A 20264-nucleotide genomic window follows, 5' to 3' on the forward strand; every position below is an offset into this window, starting at 1 on the left:
CCACCCACACAACCACCAACACACACACACACACACCCCCACACACACACCCCACAGACACACACCCACACACACGCACACACACCCCCGCATGCACACACACCCCCCCACACACACACCCTCGCATGCACACACCCTCACACACACACACACACACACACACACACACCCTCGCACACACACGACACATATACACATGTAGCTAACGTTATATAACTAAATAGTGGGATGGTCTGAAGTCTGGTGGCTCTCTAACCCTGTGAGAGCACAGTGGGAGAAGCACCATGGACAGTGCACACTGAGGGGGTCGTGCAGCAAGCAGCCTGGAGCAGCCTCGGGAATGACTGTTCAGCTGGAGCCAGGCGCTCACTCTATCTGAGTGTGAATCGTATTACACTGCAGTCATTAAGAAAACCGAGGCTGTTAAGTTAGAGGAAAAATGAAAGAATGTGAAGGGAGAAGGGAGAAATGGGTCCTGGAAGAAAACAGGAAGAGAGGGAACAAAAACGGACAAGGGGCTGGAAATGTGGGTTTTACTGTAGTCTGCTACTAATTCATGTCTATGCTATTAACCAGTTCATGATTAATTTCTTTTGTGAATGATTTTTAAAAATGAAGAAGTAGATTTGATAGAAGCAGCATGGAAGGCAATTCAGGAATAAGTTTGTCAGAGATGCTTGGGGATAATTAAAAACAAAACACATTACTGGTCTCCATTATGAGGCTGAGTAAGAAGGACTGTAAGACTATCCATCTCCTCCTGTTTTTCCCCGGAATCCATTTCTCCCCCTCACCTTCTTTCGTTTTTCCTCTAGCTTAACAGCTTCAATCTTCTTTCCAGTTAGCTGCAGTCTAACACAACGCATGCTCAGCCTGGGTGAGTGCCTGGCTCCAGTTGAACCGTCATTGTCTGACACAATGCTTTGCACAAAATACTCATTCAACAAGTAACAATAGTTTAAAATTTTGATTTACATGTACCACATTAGGAAAAATATTATTGTCTAAAATTATTGTGTTAGGGAGAAAGTGAAACTGGAACATAGATATTGTTGGTAGTATTAAAAATTGAACAACCATGCCAGCCCTGATGGCATAGGCCTGTAATTATAGCTACGTAGGAGTCTAACTAAAGCAGGAGGACTGGAAGTTCAAAGCAGCCCACAGTGAGATTACACAGTGAGCACTAAGTCAATCCAAGCAACTTAATGGGTCTCTGTCTCAATAAAAAATAAGAAGGGTGCGCACAGCGTAAGGAGAGAATGTGTTTGGCTCACGGTACAAGGACAGTGCGTTATGGCAGAGCCGCCGTGGTGGCTAGTCTATGCCTGCAGTCAGCAAAGGGCGCTGCTTGTGGTTAGGTTAGCATGCGTCCCCTGTTATTCCGCCCAGGACCTGAGCCTGAGGAATGGGCCACACATTTAAGGTAGGTTTTCCTGCCTCATTACCCTAGCCTAGATAACCCCTCCCAGGGATGACTGGAGAGCCCAGATCCCGTCCAGTTGACAGTATTAACCATCTCCCTGCCATGTGTGAGGCTCTAGATTCAATTTCCAAGTTCAAAACAAAACAACAGAAATTCAGACAACCACTCTGGAAAACTAATTTGGCCTTATTTAATAAAGCTGATAAAACACAGAATCTGCAAGTCACCAAGTCCACTTCGAGGTAATATAGCAAAACTCAATGTTATATACAGCAATATCTGAAACAGATGCTCCTAACAGCACAACCAGAAGCCATCAAATGACCATAAAGGGTAGAACCAAGAAGTAATTTATAGCCGGATGGTGGTGGTACACACCTTTTAATCCCAGTGCTTGGGAGACAGATGCAAGCAGATCCCTGAATTCAAGGCCAGTCTGGTCTACAGGGCAAATTCCAGGACAGCCAAGGCAACACAGAGAAACCCTGTCTTACAAAATCATGATGACAAGACAACAATGATCAAACTTATGGCTAAGAATGGTACTGCATTCTTTCCTCTAGCAGATGGCAGAGGCAGGGGGATCTCTGAGTTTGAGGCTAGCTGAGCTACAGAGCAAGTCCCAGGCCAGCCTACGCTACAACACAATGAGCCCCTTTATCAGTTACTTTTCCACAGCTGTGATAAACACCATGACCAGTTTATAAAAGGAAGGGCTTATTTGGGTTTTGAGTTCCATGGATAAAAGCCCATAACCACCACAATGGCAGGGTAATACGTCAATGGGCAGGCATCATAGCTGAAACAGGAAGCTGAGGACTTTAATCATGAACCAGGATGCCAAGAGCAAACTCAACACATCTCTTCCAACAAGGCCGTGCCTCCCAAGTCTACCCAAACAGCTCCACCAATTGGGAACCAAGCACTCAACACCGGAGTCTATGCAGGACATTCTCATTCAAACCACAAGCCAAACAACAACAAAGAGAAAAAAGTAAACTACAGTCTGATCATACAGTGGAAAGTTATATAGCACTAAAATGAGTGAACCACAGTTATATACATCAACTGATAAGCTCATGAGTCCAATTAGGAAGAAATAAATCACAGAGGACTATATAAGGTTGGGACTGGAGAGACAGCTCAGTGTTTAAAAAGCATTGGCTGTTCTTCTAGAGAGTCTGAGTTCAATTCCCAGCACCCACATGGCAGCTCACAACTGTCTGTAACTTCAGTTCCGGGGGATCTGACATCCTCACACAGACATAAATGCAGCCAAAACACTAATGTACATAAAATAAAGGTTAAGTGGAAGAAGAACATATAAAGTTATTATTTTACTTACTAAATTTAAATATCATAAAAAAGTATATCATTAGAGGTATATGCCAAATATATTAAGATAAACCCATAAGGAAAAGTATGGAAATAAAAAATAGGCAATTCAGGACCGAGGTATGGAGAGGGGTGGGGACAGGGTGGACAGAAAGCTTCAAGCTGCTCATATGCCTGTGTCACTACTCTACGACTTACATAGCTGTCAACACTTTACATCAACTCAGTATATAATAACAAAAATGGAAAAGGCTGAAGTAGAACAATTTTTAAATAGCTTTAAAATGTCTAATCAGTTGCTGTGGTTTTTAAATAGTGTTTGTGACATGTGTGCGTGTGTGCGCACACATGTGTGTGTGAGTGAGCATGCATGCGCATGCCTCTGTTCGTTCTGTGGAGGTCAGAGGCCATTGTGTAGCTTAGTTCTCTCCTTCTACCATGTGGGTACCATGGACTGAGCTCAGACTGTCAGGCTTGATGGCGAGCGTCTTTATCTGCTGAGCCATCTTGCCAGTCCTGTCACTGTGCTTTCAAAAAATGTCTTACTTCAGATAACTTATGGAAGAGTTGCAAAAATAGTACAGAGAATTTCCATATGTTCCTTATGTGCCTTAGCCTTCTGCTAGAGCCTTACGTAACCACAGAGCACTCAACAAAGAAAGAAGAGCACCTTGGGATGCCACTGCTCACTGAGGTTTACAGGGGGTTTCTGGTTTGCCCTTTCTACTATATTTTTTGGTTACGGGCTGGTCTGGAATCTCACATGGTGTTTAGCCATGACATCTCTTAGGTCCTCTTTAACTTGTGACTGTCACTCACTCTTTCCTTGCTTTGAACTTTGACACTTTTGAAGAGCACTACTCAGTTTTTAAAAAAGGGTCAGGGAACAACATATGGTAGACATTAGTTTTCTCTTTCCACCAAGTGGATGTCAGGGATTGAACTCAGGTGGTCGAGCTTGGCAGCAAAAGTCTTTACCCATTCAGGCATCTTGCCAGCCCATTTTGTTGAATGTGTCTGACTTGTCTGATGTGCCCTTTCTAGTACACAATGTAAGGCTGAACATGCTCTCGATACCTTGCTGCTAGTGATGTGAACCATCACTAGTTCAGGCTCTACTGTGAACCATTTTCCCTTTAATTAATAAGTATAGGTAGGGGGCAGTTGTCACCTAAAACTATTTTGAAAAACATTAGAGTTATTAAAAAAGCTACTGAAGTCAAGGAATAACAGTAGACTACAGAAGCCATTGCAGGAGCCTTGCAAGCTCTCTAATTCAGATGTCAGAATCCAGAGGAAGAAGTAAGTCTGATCTACCTTGGACTCACAGGCCCCGGCTGGCCAGACCCTGGTCTGAATTCATAAAATAGAAATGAAGATGATCTGAAACTTAGGGATGGGAAGAGGACATGGATGAACCAGTAGCCTAAAGTCTTCTAACTGGACCATACTGCAGACTACTGCAGACCAACTTCAACTCAGCCACCACTGTGACTGCTGCCGGTGGTCCTCGACCCCTCCTAGTTATACTCAAACAACTGAATAATTTACCAAGTAAAAAACTGGGAGGAAGGCTCTATGGGCAGGTCTCCAAGCTTGTGTGTGTCTCGGTCTGAAAGCTAGATGAAATATAAGCACAACGGGGTATGGCAATGAACTATGCGTGCTGGCACTAACGACATGCCCTACCCGAGTACGGCAGAGTGCAGCCGCGGCTGCTGCGGTGCTAGGCTCTCGGTGAGTACATCTGTCTCATGCAGGAGGAGGCTCTTCAACACGAAGGCATGAGCAGAGGAGACTGCAAATGAGCAAACTCCTGGCAGGCTCAAGTGCTTTTGAGAATCTAAAGAGCTCTCACAGAAGCAGACGTGCCCATCACTGATTGACTAGAATAAGAGCTGTATTTTCTTAAGAAGTCAATGTTTAAAGCCATAAAGTCTCCTCAGGCCTCTGGTTGAGCTATACGCCATATCTATCTACCAAACCTAATTCAGTCACCCCAGAGATCAAGTTTCCCATCCTGAGTCTCTCCACAGAATCTTAGCAAAAGCAAAATGTTTGCCTATTTCATGTAGCATAAACATATACAAAGAAAAGGAAAGGAAATACCAGAGAGCCATTTATAAGGCAGAGCCAGAAATCTGCCAGAGTTCCCTATCTTTGTTAGCTACTCACTCCGTATGCCGCTCACAACGTCTAACAGCAAAGACTTCTTAAACTTAGGAACTTTAAAAGTCAACGGTGTAGTAGGATTGTCATTGCTGTGACAAAACACATGACCCAAAGCAACGACAAGTTTCTTGTACCTATGAAGTTCTTTTTCTTGTTTCGGTTTTGTTTCTGGTTTGGTCTAGACTTTTAGAAACCCGAAGGAGGAGGGCTGGATGCAGCAAAATCTCCTAGGGTCAGGAGGAGGCCAGGAAACTTCCGCTTCCTCTCTGGCTCCCACTGGGGGAGCCTTGTTCTGGGTCCCTTTGGGGGGACATCTGCATCTCTTCCCTCTCTGGTGTCCCCCCCAACTCTACTGATTGTCCTTTGTGTGCCACTGCTCTGTCCATGTCAGTCAGCTTATGTCTACAGTTTTGTTTTCTTGTTTGTTGCTCTGTGTTTCATAGTCAAAGGAAATAAATGGTTAAAACTTCAAAGTTCTCATTGTTCCGCAATGCAGGGGACCCTCGAGGGGTCTTGTATATCCCAGACAAGTGTTCCACCTGACCTGAGTTACAGCCCCAGCTTCTCACAGCTGGATTATTTGGGGAAGAAAATCTTTCAAACGTAACCTTTTTTTCCTTTACCTCCCCCATTCTTCCTCAAAGATCCCATAGTCTTTTAGAGAACTGTCTTTTCCAAGGATACTGTGGGAAAGCCCTTGCCTAGTGTGAATGAGGTCCTGGGTCTAATACTCAGCTCCACAAAACAGGAAGGAGGAAGGAAGGAAGGAAGGAGGGAAGGAAGGAAAGGAGGAAGGAAGGAGGGGAGGGAGGAAAGGAGGGAGGAGGGAAGGGAGGGAGGAAGGAAGGGAGGAAGGGAGGGAAGGAGGAAGGAAGGGGAGGGAGGGAGGGAGGGAGGGGAGGGGGAAGGAAGGGGAGGGAGGGAAGGAGGGAGGGGAGGGAGGGAGGGAGGAAGGAAGGGAGGGGAGGGAGGGAGAGGAGGGAGGGGGGAGGAAGGGAGGAGGGAGGGAGGGGGGATGGATGGAGGGAGGGGAAGGGAGGAAGGGGGAAGGGAGGGGGGAGGGAAGGGAGGGAGGGAGGAAGGGGGGGAGGAAGGAAGGGAGGGAGGGAGGGGAGGAGGAGGGAGGGAGGAGGGAGGGAGGGAGGGAGGAGGGAGGGGGGAGGAAGAAGGGAGGGGGGGAAGGAGGAGGAAGGGAGGGAGGGGGAGGGAGGGAGGGAGGGAGGGAGGAGGGAGGGAGGGAGGGAGGAGGAGGGAAGGGAGGAAGGAGGGGAAGGATCCTTTAGAAGAATACTCATTCCTGCTTTGTCCTGTCTCCTTTTTCAGTTTGTCCTTGGATCAATTCAACAGGGAACATGAAAAGGCTAGAATGGAAGGGGCTAGAATGATGTTCATTTTTACCATCTCACGTAGGTCCTTGAATAGTTGAAGAAACCACTTATAACAGCCCACCTGACGATACTGTGAGAAGTCACTGAAGATCTTTAACAGGCAACTGTTAATATACAAGAACATTAAAATTCAAGAAAACTAGAGTGTCGTAATGATGGATTGAGGATCGGGGAAGCTTCTGAGAACAGGGAAGCAAGTTAAGTGGTCACTGCAGGCAGTGCATGCCTGTGGTCCAGCTTCTTGGGAGACGGAGGCAGGAGAATTAGGATTAGGATAACCTGGACTATACGGTGAGCAGGATAACGTGAGGATGAGCAGCTTAGTGAGACTGACTCGACATGACAGTTTAAAAAGGCTGGGTGTGTAGCTCAGTTGTAAGGGGTTTCCTAGCATATAAAAACCCTGGGTCTAGTTCCCAGTACTGAACAACAACAACAACAACAACAACAACAACAACCAGTTCTACTGTAATAATCTGTAGCACAGTGAGCTCCCCATGTTGACGATGGCAGTACAAGAGGAGGTGGAATTTACTTATTCAACAAACGAACAGGCTGGGCTCTTTAGTAGCTATCAGTATACAGGGGGTCTGACGAACTTCTGCCAACAGTGCAGCTGCTGTTTGAGTGAAGTTACTTCTGAACACTAAAGTGCTTTATGAATATGCATAATGGAGCAGTGTCCCAGGGAACAGTTGGTTGTGGTGAGAGGGTCATCAGTGTTCTTTAAATGAGACCTGAATGACAGGACAACAGGCACAGCTCTGAGATCTGGAAGGTCATGGCAAACTGAAAACCAGCAGTAACTGCTAAAAACTCTGAGACAAAATAAAGCTTGATGTGTTTGTACAGAGAAAGGGCCAGCAACTCAAGAGCATTGAGAACAGGAATCAGATTTGACAGAGTCTTACTGATACAGATGTGGATGCTTGCAGCCAACCATCAGACTGAGCATGGGGACCCTGATGGAGGAGTTATGGGAAGGACTGAAGGAGCTGAAGGGGTTTGCAAACCCATAGGAAGAACAACAATATCAACCAACCAGACCCTCCAGAGCTCCCAGGGACTAAACCACCAACCAAAGAGTACACATGGAGGGACCCATAGCTCCAGCTGCATATGTAGCAGAGAATGGCCTTATCTGGCATCAATGGGAGGGGAGGGCCTTGGTCCTTGAAGACTTGATGCCCCAGTGTAGGGAAATGTAGGGCAGTGAGAAGGGAATGGATGGGTGGGTGGGGGAGTACCTTCATAGAAGCAGGGAGGAAGGGGTGGGATAGGGGGTTTTTGGAGGGAAAACTGGGAAGGGGGATAATATTTGAAATGTAAATAAGTAAAATAACCAATAATTTTTTTTTTAAAAAAAAGAGAAAAAACATTAAAAAAGAGAGAAGTAGGTAAAGACCAGGTCATGCTGAGCAATGAGAAGATTGGCCAGAAGTCTGACTTCACTATGGGATTATTATGAGAAGCACCACAAGAGTTTGAGACAGGTAAGAAAGGATGAGTGTGATGATTTCTATATGTTTGGCCCAGGGAGTGGCACCATTAGAAGGTGTGGCCCTGTTGGAGTAGGTGTGGCCTCGCTGGAGTAGGTGTCACTGTGGGCGTGGGCTTTAATATCCTTGTCCTAGCTGTCTGGAAGCCAGTATTCTGCTGGTAGCCTGCAGATGAAGATGTAGAACTCTCAGGTCTGCCTGCACCGTGCCTGCCTGGATGCTGCCCTGCTCCCACCTTGATGATAATGGACCAAACCTCTGATCTGTAAGCCAGCCCCAATTAAATGTCCTTTATAAGACTTGACTTGGTCATGGTGTCTGTTCACAGCAGTAAAACCCTAACTAAGACAATGAGAGAATTAAAGGCTGCTGGGCATAGTGGCACACACCTTTAATCCCTAGGAGGCAGAGGAAGGAGGGTCTCTGTGAGTCCAAAGCCAGCCAGCCCTACACTATGAATTCCAGGACAGCCAGAGCTATGTAGTGAGACCCTGTCTCAAAAAATAAAGCTAAAAGCTGATCTAAGTACAAAGACACCATCCGGTTTCATTCTATTTTATTCTATATAATAAGGACTCAGAGAGGGAAAATGAGGACAAAAGAGAAAGGAGGCAGTAACACTGGAAAGTTCCTGCAGGAGTCTGGGTGAGAAATGATAGCAGAGGAACCTTAGGCTATGAAATAAAGGTGACAAGACCTGGATGATTCGAGGGTAGCTCCTAAAGCTGACTGGCTTTGTCAGTGGTTTGGGTGCAAGTATGAAACAAGAGGAATAAACATAGGGAGGGACATATTGGGGGCAGGTGGCTCAAGAGTTCCCGGTACACCTTGGTTTGCTATGACATTGAAGAGCATCACATTCTACAACTGCGTTAACTGTGAAGCATGGAAGGAAAATTATTCACTGTTCAACTGGCAGATCTTTCTCTTCTCTTTCTTTCTTTTCTTTCTTTCTTTCTTTCTTTCTTTCTTTCTTTCTTTCTTCCTTCCTTCCTTCCTTCCTTCCTTCCTTTCTCTCTTTCTTTCTTTCGCTTATTTTCTCTTTATTCCTCTTACTTCTAAGCTCGTTTCTAGGGACTAATTTTTCTCCTGGCTTTGAGTCTCACTTTCTGCTTCTGATATCACTGTAAGTATGTTTAGGACTTTGGAAGACAAGAGATCACCAGCTGGGAAGAGAGAGCTGGCACAAGGTCTAGGACATTCGTTCCAGCTGAGAGGCCTGGGAGAGGAGAAACCAGATAAAGAGGCCCTGGACTCAGTAAGATGAAGTTCATGGTCACCTTAATAAAGCTAACTGCAGTTCACTGAAAAGCAAAGACAGTGAGAACGAACTGTTTCTAACAACTGAGAAAATTGTTACACAAAAGGTATATGCCTGAGGTGCATGCCTGTAACCCCAGCATCCGGAACTTTGAATCAGAGCATCACGAATTGGGGGTGGCATTCCGGTGAGCCGCTGCCCCAAACTAAAACCTAAACCAAAAGGTTGAGTTCAGGTCGTGCTCTACTCTAAGCTACTCCATTTGTATATATTAGGGCAGCTGTTTTTCTGGGCGTGTCTTGCCCTGGAAACTGTTTTACAAGCAGCACTGACTCTAACCTTTTCTTTACACGGGAGGAAACTTCCTGGTGCTTCTATGCCCTTCTCATTGTCCATTCATTTGATGGACACCTCGACTGGGTCCAGACCCATGAGTAGTAATAATAAACACAGATTTGACAGAATCTTTGTGGTAGGACATAGAGTCCTTTAGGTGGTGGTGTACCTGAGTCATATGGTGGCTTTATTTTCAATTAAAAAATATTAAGACTATTGTTATTATATGGGGTAAAATAGAATTTCAAAAGGTTTAATTGCATTTTCCTAATGACAAAAATTCATATGTAAGGCTATGTCAAATACAGCAATGGTCTCAATGCTCCCAAATGTAGGAACCTACGCAGGACACAGTAGTAGAGCGAGCAGTCAAAAGTTGAAGAAACACAAGCAAAGCAGCAGGGAGGCATTCTTCAGACGGTAGGCAGGGCTGAGCAGCAACAGCTCATGTGGTACCGTAACCACTAACTGCCTTAGCAGCAGGGAGGCCCAGTTGTTAGCTTCACATTCAAGATGCTTGGATTTGTACCCAACCTACTCTTACACCTGTCTCTTCCACTATTTACCTTTATGCAAACTGGTCACTATGTGTCCTGCATTTTTGTCATCTATGTGACTGTTGTAATGTCACGTCCTCCAAAGCTATCTTATAAAGGCCAGTGGAAATTCTGGGGACTTCTCAATGAAGTTTCCACAATCTCACAGACAGAAATACTTTGGTCCTCCAACTCCCATAATACTCTGTTGACTTTATTCTCCAGAATAAACTTTGTAAACATTTTATCTTCTCTGCCACTGTAGGTAGTCACTGGAGCCATGTTTGCTTAAGTCTTCTAAATGGGGAGAGGGTTGTGGTTGTGATTTTTTCATCAAGAATTTTTTTGTTTTATATTTTTCCCTTATTTATTCACTTTACATCCTGACTGCAGCTCCCCTCTTTAATCTCCTCCCAGTCCCATCTTCCCACCCCTTCCCAATCTTGTCCTCCAGTTCTCCTATGAGAAGAGCAGGCCAGGGGAGAAGGTTTTTATAAAAACACGACTGAGTAAGGAGTAGACACAGGCTGGGCAGGACGGTTCAGTGGGAAAAAGTACTGTGCTGTGTGAGCCTGGTGTCTGGAACCCATCGTAGAAGGACCAATTCCCGAGAGCTGCTCGTTGATCCTTATACATGTGTACACACACAAATAATAAATGAAATGTTTTTTTAAAGAAAGAATGAACATGATAGGTAGATTTATTTAAAATAACAGTCCAAGGAAAATCTCCCTAAAAAACACACACTACATGATGTCTCCTGCTGATAAATTCATTAAGACAATTGCTACAGAGAATACAAGCACATTATCTGGCTGATACTGGAAATCAGCTCTGGGATCTGTGTGTCTCTCAGCTAATAGCAACCCAAAGGCACATTATCCTTAGCTGCCCTACTTCATTAGCTACAATGTGGTAGCCATGGAGCGAGGCACTTCTGTGACTAACTTAGCCCAGCTTCCTACACTCGGGGACTCAGCCTCACGTGGTAGCTCACAGTAAAAAGCAGTACATTTCTAATGGGAGCCTAAGGCACTCCCATGTGAGGCTCCCAGTCTACAAACGTCCACAAGGGTATCAAATTGAGCATGCATAAATTAAACTAAATCTCATGTTTAAAAAGAAACCATTTGAGAATTGCCTTCTAGTTGGGCGTGGCAGTATAACCCTTTAATTCTTGTGCTTGGGAGTCAGGGGTAGGTACATCTCTGTGGATCTGAAGCCAGCTTGGTCTACACAGAAGAGTTCCAGGCCAGTCAGGTCTACACAGTGAAGCCTTGTCTTAAACATAACAAAACACAGAATTGCCTTCTGTGTTTACCAAGAATGCCCGTGCTAAGGTCACTCTGGATATCTGCTGACCTCTTAGGGTCACTCTGATTCTGGAAATTGCAGAAATGAGTCAGGCACTGGGGGGAGCTATCTAGTTTACTTATCTACCCTGAGTAGTTTTCCCTCTATGTTCATCCTGCTTAAACACTTGCAGTGAAAAAAGTCTCTCCAGACAACTGTTCCACTTCTGGTCAGCTCTGTTTATAAATTCCTTTATGCGTATACTTTCTCTTGACTCTTAATGAAACCTTGAAAGGCTAGGAAGGGTCAGTAGTAGGGTTTGCCTAAATTGTACCTTGAGTTCTTCCAGGCTGGCTAGCATTGGGGCAAACAAGCACTTGGCCCTTGGATGTAGTACTTGATGTGGTGTTCAGTCTTCTCTGTGATTGTCTTCCATCAGGAGCTAGGGTGGCCACTGAGTTATGAGTTATGTTCCAGGGACCTGAGCTCCAATATCCAGCTGATCCATCTGCCTACTACTCGGGCAGCCGACCAAATACAGTATCAACACTTTACTTTTCCTTAGCACTAACCTTGAACATCTTAGCTTTCCTGTCTGCCCTAATTCTCAAATGAACTCTACTCCATGTTATCCATCCACAAACCCTTCCAGGAATTTCTCTTCTCCAGCATGTCTCTCAGAGACTTTCAATAACTTCTCTTGTATTTTCCTTCTTCTTACAACTCAAGTCCAGCAATGGCTAGGGTTAGGCAAACACTGTCTAAGAAGAGATGTTCTGTAATCTCAGTTAAACAGATACATTCAACAATAGTTGCTGGATTACTGTCTACCTTGTAGGTCAAAGATTAGGAACATGCTCGCCTTAAGCCTTGTGAAAGATATTTTCATCCTGGCTATCATCGCATGGCTTTCTGCTTACAAATGTTCAGAATTAAATTATCCATGTGCTTCAGCTCTTTGGTTAAACATCACTTTTATTGTCTCTAAAAAGTATCCTTAAGGCTCGAGACCCCATATGAACAACAATGCCAACCAACCAGAGCTTCCAGGGACTAAGCCACTACCCAAAGACTATACATGGACTGACCCTGGACTCTGACCTCATAAGTGGCAATGAATAGCCTAGTAAGAGCACCAGTGGAAGGGGAAGCCCTTGGTCCTGCCAAGACTGAACTCCCAGTGAAGGTGATTGTTGGGGGAAGGGTGGTAATGGGGGGAGGATGGGGAGGGGAAGCCCATATAGAAGGAGATGGGGAGGGGTTAGGGGGATGTTGGCCTGGGAACCGGGAAAGGGAATAACAATTGAAATGTAAATAAGAAATACTCAAGTTAATAAAGATTAAAAAAATATTTTAAAAAAGTACCCTTAAACAGTACTCTCATGTACAAATTAATACCATCAATAATAACCTCAAGTTCAATTCTGCAATTTTCCCCTCTTACCTTTGTAGCAAAAGTAGTTTCAGGCAAGGTCAGAGGCAAATCAAGTTTGAGTCCTAACCAAATGCCTTGAATATATATATATATATATATATATATATATATATATATATATATATATATATATGTTTTTTTAGACAAAGACTCATGTAGCTCACGCTGACCTAGAACTCACCCAGGGTGGCCACAGATTCTTTTTTTTTTTTTTTTTTGTGTTCCCTCCCCATCCTCCCCTTTGCCGCCCCCCCCCCAACAATCTAGTTCACTGGGGGTTCAGTCTTAGCAGGACCCAGGGCTTCCCTTCCACTGGTGCTCTTACTAGGCTGTTCATTGCTACCTATGAGGTCAGAGTCCAGGGTCAGTCCATGTATAGTCTTTAGGTAGTGACTTAGTGCCTGGAAGCTCTGGTTGCTTGGCATTGTTGTACATATGAGGTCTCAAGCCCCTTCAAGCTCTTCCAGTTCTTTCTCTGATTCCTTCAACGGAGTTCCTATTCTCAGTTCAGTGGTTTGCTGCTGGCATTCGCCTCTGTATTTGCTGTATTCTGGCTGTGTCTCTCAGGATCGATCTACATCCGCTCCTGTCGGTCTGCACTTCTTTGCTTCATCCATCTTGTCTAATTGGGTGGCTGTATATGTATGGGCCACATGTGGGGCAGGCTCTGAATGGGTGTTCCTTCTGTGTCTGTTTTAATTTTGCCTCTCTATTCCCTGCCAAGGGTATTCTTGTTCCCCTTTTAAAGGAGTGAAGCATTCACATTTTGATCATCCGTATTGAGTTTCATTTGTTCTAGGCATCTAGGGTAATTCAAGCATTTGGGCTAATAGCCACTTATCAATGAGTGCATACCATGTGATTGGGTTACCTCACTCAGGATGATATTTTCCAGTTCCAACCACTTGCCTACGAATTTCATAAAGTCATTGTTTTTGATAGCTGAGTAATATTCCAGTGTGTAGATGTACCACATTTTCTGTATCCATTCCTCTGTTGAAGGGCATCTGGGTTCTTTCCAGCTTCTGGCTATTATAAATAAGGCTACTATGAACATAGTGGAGCACATGTCTTTTTTATATGTTGGGGCATCTTTTGGGTATATGCCCAAGAGAGGTATAGCTGGATCCTCAGGCAGTTCAATGTCCAATTTTCTGAGGAACCTCCAGACTGATTTCCAGAATGGTTGTACCAGTCTGCAATCCCACCAACAATGGAGGAGTGTTCCTCTTTCTCCGCATCCTCACCAGCATCTGAGGTCACCTGAGTTTTTGATCTTAGCCATTCTCACTGGTGTGAGGTGAAATCTCAGGGTTGTTTTGATTTGCATTTCCCTGATGACTAAAGATGTTGAACATTTCTTTAGGTGTTTCTCAGCCATTCGGCATTCCTCAGCTTTGAATTCTTTGTGTAGCTCTGAACCCCATTTTTTAATAGGGTTATTTGTCTCCCTGCGGTCTAACTTCTTGAGTTCTTTGTATATTTTGGATATAAGGCCTCTATCTGTTGTAGGATTGGTAAAGATCTTTTCCCAATCTGTTGGTTGCCATTTTGTCCTAACCACAGTGTCCTTTGCCTTACAGAAGCTTTGCAGTTTTATGAGATCCCATTTGTCGATTCTTGATCTTAGAGCATAAACCATTGGTGTTTTGTTCAGGAAATTTTTTCCAGTGCCCATGTGTTCCAGATGATTCCCTAGTTTTTCTTCTATTAGTTTGAGTGTATCTGGTTTGATGGGAGGTCCTTGATCCACTTGGACTTAAGCTTTGTACAGGGTGATAAGCATGGATCAATCTGCATTCTTATACATGTTGACCTCCAGTTGAACCAGCACCATTTGCTGAAAATGCTATCTTTTTTTTCCATTGGATGGTTTTGGCTCCTTTGTCAAAAAATCAAGTGCCCATAGGTGTGTGGGTTCATTTCTGGGTCTTCAATTCTGTTCCATTGGTCTATCTGTCTGTCTCTGTACCAATACCATGCAGTTTTTATCACTATTGCTCTGTAATACTGCTTGAGGTCAGGGATAGTGATTCCCCCTGAAGTCCTTTTATTGTTGAGGATAGTTTTAGCTATCCTGGGTTTTTTGTTATTCCAGATGAATTTGCAAATTGTTCTGTCTAACTCTTTGAAGAATTGGATTGGTATTTTGATGGGGATTGCATTGAATTGTAGATCGCTTTTGGTAAAATTGGCCACATTCTTGATCATCCTTCGTCCACCTCCCACATTTTGGGCTTACAGATGTGTCCCAGCACACCTGGCAAACAATATCATTTCCCCCATTCTGATCAACTGGTGATTGAAACTAGGGCATCTCTGAGCTAGACGCATCCGCAGCCAGTGCAGATCCCAATTTACAAGGTGTTTCTAGGAGGGTGTCAGTTTGGTGCTTTAACAGAAGTCCTGAAAGCACAAACTGTGTGAGAGCATGGTACAGTGCAGGCTGGGACAATACCTGGACTGTTTGCTGAGCCCTGCACTTCAACTGATATGAGCTGATCACTTACCTGAAATAAAAGCTTTTACGTATTTCATCTCAGAGAAACACCACCTAAGAACGAAACAAAAACTGCTTTGTCAGTCAGTTGGCATCCTGATGTTATAATAATACCTACCATTCAGCAAAAATTTAGTGTGCTGGACACGTTACTCAGTGCTTTATGTGGGTTATCTTGTTTCTCACTAAAATGGGGATTTTAAGTATTTTTAATTTAAAATTATGTGCATGTGTTTGTGTGCGGGTAAACATACCCAAATGCAGGTGTCTGTGGAGGCCAGAAGAGGGCATCAGATTCCCTGGAGCTGGAGTTACAGACTGGGTGCTTGAAACTGAACCTGAGTGTTCAGGAGGAGCAGGAATGCACTTACCTGAGCTTTCTCTCTCATTTTGTTTTTGAGACTAGATTTCATTATGTCACATCATGGCCTTGAACTCACAATCTTCTGCCTCAGTGTTCTGTATAGCTAGAATTTTGGGTATATGCAGTACCCAGTTCAGGTTGAAGTAAAAAAAAAAATGTCAAAAGCCTAGCGTGCAGCCAAAATTAAACTAACCAAAATAGTGGATTCAAGCCAGGCAGTGTGATACACACCTTTAATTCATGCACTTGGGAGGCAGAGGCAGGTGGATCTCTGTGACTTCAAGGCCAGCCTGGTCTACAGAATGAGTTTCAGGACAGCCAGTGCTATAAAAAGAAACCCTATCTTGAAAAAAACAAACAACCAACCAAACCAACCAACCAATCAAAATTCAGTATTATCCAATATCAAGAGATTCCAATGTGCATTCAACACTGAGGACCATTAATATATACTTCCTCATATGATATAAAAGAACTCAGCATCTAAATAATTTTAAAGTGATCAAAGCTCACTGAACAAAAATCCAGGTGATTCCTCCAGTGAATGATTTAAAAATGCCGATGTCAGAAGTTAAGGATACTGTAGAACTTTTCGATGACTTCTTAACTTTCTCCCATTAAAAGCCAGAGTCATTATAATGAGCAACAGGTTTCTGGGGATTTGAGGTTATCTTTTCCTTCATTCAGTCAGTTTACCTACACTTTGAGACCTTGGCTGGAGAAGGTATTTTAGCTGAGGAGCAATTTTGGCATGTAAGAAAGGACCTAATGTAAAGTGGGCATCCAGGGTAGATGGAGTACTAGCTAGCAAGTGAAGGGCATGGGGAATATTAGGGTAATCATTCCTCTGCACCTTGTTCAAGTTCCTGCCGTGATTTTCACCACTTAAGACCATAGCTCTTGTCTGGAAGGCCCTCCTCCCAGAGCCGTGGCTCCAGCCTGACTCTGTATGAACAGTCCTTTGCCTTTATCCTCTCAGCCTTAGGAGAGCTACTCACTGCTGCTGCTAATCCTTGTGTTTACTCCTTCATAGTTCCTTTATCACTGACCAGGTCCTTAGGTCAAATCTTTATGACTGTATCAACTGTCTTTCTGCTAAGTCTCTGATTGCTACATCGGAAAAATAATACATGGAGGCTGAAGAGATGGCTCAGCCGTTAGAGCACTGACTGCTCTTCCAAAGGTCCTGAGTTCAAATCCCAGCAACCACATGGTGGCTCACAACCATCTGTAAAGAGATCTGATGCCTCTTCTGGTGTGTCTGAAGACAGTGACAGTGCACTTATATATAATAAATAAATAAAATAAATCTTTTAAAAAATGTAAAAATCTTTTTAAGGGGATAAGAAGAGATGAATGCTTTATTCCTTTGAAGTTCCATTCACGTTCCAATACCTGCAAGGGCCCCCTCTCTTTTTCTACCCAGTCTCCATCCTTCCCAGTCTGCCTAGCCTTCCATGAAGTCTCTGAGCACTCTACTACTGAACAACTCTGCTGTTTCCTACTGCTGTGCTGAACCCACTGTGACTTTAGTACTTGTCCTTATGGTTCTCTGACCGGTCAGCTGTTTCGATAGGGGCATGCTTGGGAGGCAATAAATTCATTACGTTAGGTAAGTTCAACTGGGAAGGACATTTGAGGCTGCCTTAACTCCGCATTTCACAGATGCAGATAGTCAGGTTGGCATACAAGAGTCTTTTTCATAGATATACAGCAGCAGAGTTAAGTCTAGAATTTAGATTCTTCCTATTACTTCACTATGCTGTTGAGTCTGCACTAGATACTTAAGTAATTAATATGCTGATGAGTTATTTGTCTCTTATCCAATGCTAGGGCCTGGACCTAGAAGAATACTTGACATATAGGAATTGCTCAACAAATATATTTTCCTTGAATTTGGGACAGAGTTACTTTATCAGAACACAGAGGATTCTGTGTAAAACTTCTGTATTCACATAGAGAAAATTTATAGTTTTCAACGTCCTCTTATGCACATGAGCCCATCTCACCCCCTCTGAGGTAGATATGGCAGGAATTACCATTCCAAATATCAATTGCAGAAAACTGTTATGCTAAAGGCCAGACTCCTGAACACTACGTATCAGAGCTGAGCTCATATTTATGTCTTCTGATTCTGGCTTCAATACCATTTTTGCCATTTTTATATTGCTTTTTCAGTTTTTCCTTTCTGCTCCTGGGTCTGGGATGATCATGCAAAACATGTGTTGTGAACAAGCATGCCACACACTTAGGCTAAAGGAAGTGATAGCCCTAACTGGCTATCACTTTAAAATTTGCCGTTAAAAGTCTGCTAGTTCATACCTTCTAACCTGGAATTTTCTCTACTCTTCTTTTGTTTGATACTTTATCAAGGGGCTGGAGAAACGCTACTCTTCCAGTAGCACTGAGTTCCCACACATGGCAGCTGCTATTGCTCTTTAACTACAGTCTCAGGGGATGTGGTGCTCTCTTCTGGCCTCCAAGGGCCCCAAACACAATTTATACTTATGATCCTACCAGCCAGGAGGCAGAGGCAGGAGGATCAATACAAATTGCTGAGCAGTCTGGTCTACACAGTGAGTTTCAAGCCAGTTAGGACTATCCTGCAAGACCCTATCTCAAGGCAAAGCAACAATGTCTACCCTGGCAGTTCCTCGGATACATAAATACCTACTCAATTTCACATTAGAAAATCTGTTCGTGGTAGAGAGTTTAATTTTTCCTGTCAAGTAGGCATTAAAAGGATGAGAATGACAGCAAATGCCCAAGAATCTTAACAGTCTGGGGGAAATGTGCAAACTTCCTTAGTTACTAGGGCTAACAGCTGGGAGACTTAGGGTTAACCTGATTTAAGGAATAGATGGACAAATGTGTGCCCTTTGGGAGCTATCTGGCGGAGAATAAAAACTCTGAAGTGTATGGACAAAGATATCTCTAGGAGTGCCAGGGAAACCTGTATATTTAAGGAGTACTGACAGAGTTCTCTTGGTGAGTATTACAATAGTTCTCAAAGAAGTAGGAGGCTGAGCAACCGTAGTTCAAGTAATCTAAGGTCTCCAAGCAAAGCTGTCAGAAAGAAAACCGTAACTTCTCCTCGGGCGCCCCCTACTTACCGTCGCCTCACAGCCTTCTACTCCAGCAACCTCCATCTTAACGCACCTTTCTGCGCAGGTGCCACAGAGCCACAGCTTCCGCCCAGAGCTGGACCTGCCCACCCACGCGCTGCCACGGGCCGTCTCCAGCCACACCCCCGTCTCCAGCCACGCCCCCGTCTTTCTGCCACCCTCGCCCTAACCAGGATACAGCAGATGAAAAGTCTGGCTTTGACGTAGTTGGGTCCTAAATCCCTGAGATGGCTGAGTCCTGTAGAGATGAAATCCTCAGATCCTTCCGGGGGCTAACTACATGCTAATGAGGGGAGAATGGCAATGGAGAGTGCTGCCAGAGTTGGTCGAGTCCCAATGGCTTCCAGAGGTGACAGACTAATATAGAAGGTAGTGGAAAGGGTGGCTAGACATTAACAAGGACCTAAGAATGTAAAGCAGCACCGAGGGGCACAGTGCACAAATATGTAGGGAACAATAAGGGCAATAATTCGGTCAGCTGCGGGATTGTGTGTGTGGGTATGTGATGGGTGTGCCCTCCTGGTGAGACTTAAGTTTCAGCTTAGAAGCCAAGGTGACCACTGAGTAGCTTTGACCTGAAAAGAGGAAGGACCCAGAGAGACAGCTTAGTGGTTAAAAGCACTTGTTCTTGCAGAGAACATCCATATGGTGTCTCACAACCATCCATAACTCCAGTTCCAGAATCTGATGCCTCCTTTGACCTCTGTGGGTACCAGGCACCCAGGCAGTGCACTAGCGTACATGCAGGCAAACACCCATACACACGAAAATAAATACTTTAAAGTACTTTTTAAAAAGAGAGCAGGAACAAAGGCTGGGGTTTATCCGCGATCCAGAGGAGGGGAAATAAAAAAATACGAGGGACGAGGAGTTAGAGTCCCTGATACAAACATGAGGGGCCATGACTAAGTAATAAAGACTATGAACTTCCAAGATGCCTGGCTTCTTCTTTACCCTCTTGACCTGAGACAAAGGCCAGAATGTAAAATAAATAAATTAAACTAGAAAAGGAACATCAGAGCACGGAGGAGGAGCACAGAGGAGCACTTCTGTAACAGGTTAGGAAGAGGAGGAGGAGGAGGAGGAGGAGGAGGAGGAGGAGGAGGAGGAGGAGGAGGAGGAGGAGGAGGCCGTCTTATGGGCTTTTTTAAAAACTCCTCCTGCCAGTGGGGCCCCTGCTGAGTGACTGGCTCAGCAAGTTCAAGACAGGTCAGGACATGGTTATACAATAGTTGTAGGCCAACCAACTAACTGTCCTGTCTTTTTTTAAACGCACCAATCCTAAATTAGGGGTGGAAGAACCTTCACACTTTACAAGTTCCTAGCCATCAAGAAGCTGGGCTTCTGCTTAGCAGGAGAGTCTCTCTCTCTCCTTTGCAGGAGAGTCCCTACTGAATAGGAATGTTTTCTCACTTTTAATAAAAAGCTTTCTTCCAACTGCTGAATCTGCCCTTTTGCAATTTCTCTATAGCTACCTGTCTGTCACAGCTGAGATTTTTTTCCCCCTGCTCTGCTTGTAGCTCTTCAACTGGCAGAGAAAATGAACCCAATCAAGTCCCTTGACAACTAGTGGTAGTGGAACTAGAAAGTAGGT

The 20264-nt window shown here is 44.3% G+C and overlaps 1 protein-coding gene across 1 annotated transcript in view; it reads right to left on the reverse strand.

Moving 5' to 3' along the window:
* LOC116891124 (phospholipid-transporting ATPase FetA) overlaps nucleotides 1–18715 on the reverse strand; it is a 110060-nt gene extending 91345 nt beyond the window's left edge. The window contains exons 1-2 of the mRNA XM_032891849.1: nucleotides 18659–18715; nucleotides 15192–15235 (exon numbers count right to left, since the gene is read on the reverse strand). Of these exons, the coding sequence (XP_032747740.1) occupies nucleotides 15192–15219 (28 nt within the window). The 5' untranslated portion in view covers nucleotides 15220–15235; nucleotides 18659–18715. The remainder of the gene's footprint in view (nucleotides 1–15191; nucleotides 15236–18658) is intronic.
* Between the last annotated feature and the right edge of the window lie 1549 nt (nucleotides 18716–20264).

The sequence above is a fragment of the Rattus rattus genome, chromosome 1 (genome assembly GCF_011064425.1).
Source record: "Rattus rattus isolate New Zealand chromosome 1, Rrattus_CSIRO_v1, whole genome shotgun sequence".
NCBI classification, from domain to species: domain Eukaryota; kingdom Metazoa; phylum Chordata; class Mammalia; order Rodentia; family Muridae; genus Rattus; species Rattus rattus.